Consider the following 4,871-nt stretch of genomic DNA (forward strand, 5'->3'; position numbering starts at 1 on the left):
TTTTGAGTTGGAGTCTCACTCTGTCACTTAGGCTGGAGTGCAGTGGCGAGATCTCAGCTCTCTGCAACCTCCGCCTCCCTGGTTCAAGGGATTCTTCTGCCTCAGCCTCCTAAGCAGCTGGGATTACAAGCATGCGTTACTATGCCTGGCTAATTTTTGTATTTTTAGTAGAGATGGAGTTTCACCATGTTGGTCAGGCTGGTTCTTGAACTCCTGACCTCTTGATCTGTCCATCTCGGCCTCCCAAAGTGCTGGGATTACAGGCGTGAGCAGCCATGCCCTGCCACAAAAATGTAAGATTTTCAGATGGTGAGTCTGTTTCTAATATTTCTCTTCTCTCAAAGTATTTGACAAACCTTATCATGTAATTGTTCTCCAGTGATTATTTTCCTTGCATCACTTAGAGCTTTGAACTGTAGCAGAATTCATCTTTTTTGCTAGGGCCTTATGGGTGTCTGGGCACCTGGTGAACAAGAATTTTTTTATTTCAGGGGTTAGTGACCTTCAGAGATGTGGCACTAGACTTTTCCCAAGAAGAGTGGGAATGGCTGAAGCCATCTCAGAAGGATTTATACAGAGATGTCATGTTGGAGAACTACAGGAACTTGGTATGGCTTGGTAAGGATGTTTCTCCCCCATAATTTAAAAATCTTCCTCTGGGGCATTTTTGCTTCCTCTGTTGAGAATATCTAGGTCATCTTAAAACATCATAAAAGCACTTACTTGCCTTTCTACTTCCCATTCCCAGGAAATGATTTGAAATACATGTATTTTTAACTTTTTAAGTTTCTTAAATTTTAATTAATTAATTAATTTACTTTTGGCAGACATTCTGACTGCATGAGGTAATTACATGGAGTTGGAAATGAGTAGTTCCCTTTGCTGTAGGATGGTGGTTTGGAAGAGCAACATCAGCTTGTCCTGGGAATTTGTTAAAATGCAAATTATGAGGCCCCATTCTAGACCTACCAAATCAGCTCTTTAAATGATCCTGATGTCTATTAAGGTTTGAGAGCCACCATAGTTTCTGACTCAGTAGTTCTGGGTTAGGGCCTGAGAATGTGCATTTGTTTTGTTTTGTTTTGAGATGGAGTCTCGCTCTGTCACCAAGCTGGAGTGCAGTGGCACGATCTTGGTTCACTGCAACCTCTGATTCCCGGGTTCAAGAGATTCTCCTGCCTCAGCCTCCTGAGTAGCTGGGACTACAGGCGCACACCACCACACTTAGCTAATTTTTGTACTTTTAGTAGAGATGGGGTTTCACCATGTTGGCCAGTATTTCAGTCTCTTGACCTCGTGATCCGCCTGCCTCAGCCTCCGAAAGTGCTGGAATTACAGGTGTGAGCCACCGCGCCCGGCCTGAGAATGTGCATTTCTAGTTAGTTCCTAGGTGATGGCTGCAGCTGCTATAAGACCTTGAGAACCACTGGCATGGCAGAAGCTTCATCCTCCTCATCATCCATACAAGTATCATTCCATTCTCTGGCCCATCCTCTAATGTCCATTCTTGCCTGATGATCAAGAGATTGGGTCTGTGTCCTATAACAGCTGTAGCATGTTGATTTGTCTGTCTGTATGTCTGTCTCATTTTTCTTCCCCTGTGAACAGGACTCTCCATTTCTAAGCCCAACATGATCTCCTTACTGGAGCAAGGGAAGGAACCATGGATGGTGGAGAGAAAGATGTCACAGGGTCACTGTGCAGGTGAGTGACAGATCGCCAGTCAGGGAGGGCTACTGTAAGGTACTCAACCAAGTAGTAAGTCGGAAACTGTTCTGGGCTTCAGGTGGGATGGGAACTGAAATCTTAGTATATGCTTCCCTAGAAACCTCACCACACCGTGGGTTTTGTTTTCTTTTTCTTTCAATCAAATTATACTCTCTAGTCTTCCTATACCCTCAATCTCAGCCCTTCTCAGCTCTTTTCCTCTGATGGTTAGAATTATATCACACTTCGCCGGGCGCGGTGGCTCAAGCCTGTTAATCCCAGCACTTTGGGAGGCTGAGGTGGGTGGATCACGAGGTCAAGAGATCGAGACCATCCTGGTCAACAAGGTGAAACCCCGTCTCTACTAAAAATACAAAAATTAGCTGGGCATGATGGTGCATGGCTGTAGTCCCAGCTACTCGGGAGGCTGAGGCCGGAGAATTGCTTGAACCCAGGAGGCGGAGGTTGCGGTGAGCCAAGATCGCGCCATTGCACTCCAGCCTGGGCAACAACAGCAAAACTCCGTCTCAAAAAAAAAAAAAAAAAAGAATTATATCACACTTCTTCTAGATTTCCTTTCGGAGTTTAAATTTTTATCAAAATTATTATCAAAGATATGTATGCACATTATTTTTCTCTTTTCTTTTTTCTTTTTATTTTTTGCCTTCTCTGCACTAGCATGTACGCACATTATTTAAAAAGTCAAGTAGTATTCTTAGGTTGGTGCAAAAGTAATTGCGGTTTTTGGCAAAATAAACGCTAAATTTTTGGCAAAACCAAAACTATCTTTGCAACAACCTATGCAAGGCTTTTTCTCTTAAAAAAGGAATTCTCATTCCTGGTTCTCCAGTTTCCCTCTTCCCAGAGCCATCCACTTCTTTTCTTTTGTAGTTTGTTTTGGTGTTCCCTTCATTTCTCCAAAAATATGTTTATGTTACTACTCTTGATTGTCTCTTCAGGTTGAGTCCTTATTTGATATCTTCTTATAAGAAAATAAGGATTTAGCTCTTTCCTCTCCTGAATCCAACACGTGTACACACACAAATACACACATTTCCCATACCCCATCTTATCAATGTCATAATTTTTATTAAGTCAGTATTCAGGATTTACATTATTACAACCATTTAGTGCTAGTCATTGCTGTGCCGTGAATATGCCAAATTACTTTTTCTGTATACCTTTTTATTTTCCCTGGAGTTAATAATGACTTGGAAATTTTGTCTTTTTTTTTTTTTTGCTTAATTTATATATACACATCCCTAATCCAATTCCTGACTTACCATCAATTGTCTGAATCTCAAAATACTTGGACATATTAGGTGATCCATTGACTTCATCTTCTGGGAGAAATCTCTCCTAGAATCCTCAGATATGCCTCTCTGGACAAATGGCTCATTGTATTTGCATGCAATCAGTTTGGATCTATCTGTTTTGATATTCTCTTGTGATTAGATTGAGGTAATGCATTTTTGCAAAGAATGCCACAGAAATAATGCATCATACCAAAGGATGCATCTCAGTGCATCATACCAAAGGATGCATAATGTCGATATGTCTTATTATTGGTGATGTTAACTTTGCAAACTTGGTGAAGGTAGTGTCTGCTTTATAAAGCTTTTATTTTTCTATTTGTAATTAATAAATATCTTGTGGGAGATACTTGGAGATTATTCAGTTTCTTCTGTAATTTTTGCCCATTAATTTTAGCATTTATTGCTGAATCTCTTCAACTGTTATTACTGTGGTGTTAACCTAATGTTGAATTTTTCATTTCCCTCTTTTTTATGTATGTTAATTAGGATTATTCTGTATAAAGAATTGTTCCTTCCCTTTCATTTACTTATATATTCAATTATACTTATGGATTTTTTTCTGAGAGATAAATCTAATTTACCTCATCAAATGTAATCACTTCATAAAACTTAAATGGATTTATTTTTGGATTTATGGATTTTTGTTTCTTTCTGTGAAGTAAATCCAGTGAGTCATTATTTTGTTTCTCAAATTGTTCCAGCTTTGAATGTTGGAATCTCCTCCACATTGGTTCCTTTGACCTTCTGACACACCCCCACGCATTTTTTTTTTACCACATTCTTCCTTCTTGCATGAGGTATTCTAGGTTCTTTTATTTTCCTTATCCTAGCCTTGAATCAGCCACTTCTCCAAGGAGCCCTCATGGCTTTTATTGGGAAATGGTGTTTAGAAACCAAGGTCTGGGTGCTAGGTATGCTCTAGGCTACTGGGATGTCACTGCTTCTGGCCCTTATGGCAGCTAAAGCTAGGAAACATATACATAGATAGATTTATACACACACCCCTGTATGAATTTCTGCCTCTATCTTTTTTTCATTTTTTGTTACCTCTATCTTTTTATGTACGAAAACTATCAGTTTTATTAATAACTTGATTTCTAGTCCTGCTTTACAGAGTTTATTGTAGCCTTCCTCCTTTACTTATTTGTAATTTCTTTTTCTGATAATGAGAAAAAATATATTTACCTATTTGTTCAGTTTTAGTATACACATAAAGTAGTTTCAGAATTTCTAACCTATTTCTCTGTGAGAAACAAATTTACCAACTAGATTTAGGTATTTGCGTATAGTATTTTTTTGTTTTAGTCTTACAGTATTCAGTCAAAATACTATTTCCAAAATTACTTAGGTTAGTTATTTAGGTTCATTTGTTACTGCTTTGTTGTTTGTTTGTTTGTTTTGAGATGGAGTCTCGCTCTCGCTCTCGCTCTGTCACCAGGCTGGAGTGCAGTGGCGCGATCTTAGCTCACTGCAGCCTCTGCCTCCCAGGTTCAAGCGATTCTCTTGTCTCCAGAGTAGCTGGGACTACAGGCACATGCCACTGTGCCCAGCTAATTTTTGTATTTTTAGTAGAGACAGGGTTTCACCATGTTGGCCAGGGTGGTCTTGATCTCTTCACCTCATGATCCGCCCACATCAGCCTCCCAAAGTGCTGGGATTACAAGTGTGAGCCTCCGCTCCTGGCCCATTTACTACTGCTTATGCTCTATTTTGCAGTCATCCTGGATTTATTTATATGAGGAGCAGTGTGCTATGATACATTTTGCATTTTGCTTTTATCACTTAACAGGAAATCACTTTGTATTAATTCATGAAGATCTTCCTCTTTTTTTTTTTTTTTTTTTTTTT

General features: G+C 39.4%; 1 protein-coding gene across 9 annotated transcripts in view; it reads left to right on the forward strand.

Moving 5' to 3' along the window:
* The window catches only part of ZNF527 (zinc finger protein 527), a 28,486-nt gene that overhangs the window by 9,754 nt on the left and 13,861 nt on the right, over positions 1 to 4,871 (forward strand). For 3 of the 9 annotated variants that reach the window (XR_005196582.1, XM_017506465.2, XM_017506466.2), the window contains exons 3-4: positions 492 to 618; positions 1,609 to 1,704. The exons of 1 other annotated variant lie outside the window; for it this stretch is intronic. Coding sequence is in view for 7 of the 8 variants with exons in the window: in XM_017506465.2 (XP_017361954.1) it covers positions 492 to 618; positions 1,609 to 1,704 (223 nt within the window). In the remaining variant the exon portion in view is untranslated. The remainder of the gene's footprint in view (positions 1 to 491; positions 619 to 1,608; positions 1,705 to 4,871) is intronic. 5 more of the 9 variants (XM_017506468.2, XM_017506470.2, XM_037730624.1 and 2 more) reach the window with 3 other exon arrangements.

The sequence above is a fragment of the Cebus imitator genome, unplaced genomic scaffold, assembly GCF_001604975.1.
Source record: "Cebus imitator isolate Cc_AM_T3 unplaced genomic scaffold, Cebus_imitator-1.0 Scaffold356, whole genome shotgun sequence".
NCBI classification, from domain to species: domain Eukaryota; kingdom Metazoa; phylum Chordata; class Mammalia; order Primates; family Cebidae; genus Cebus; species Cebus imitator.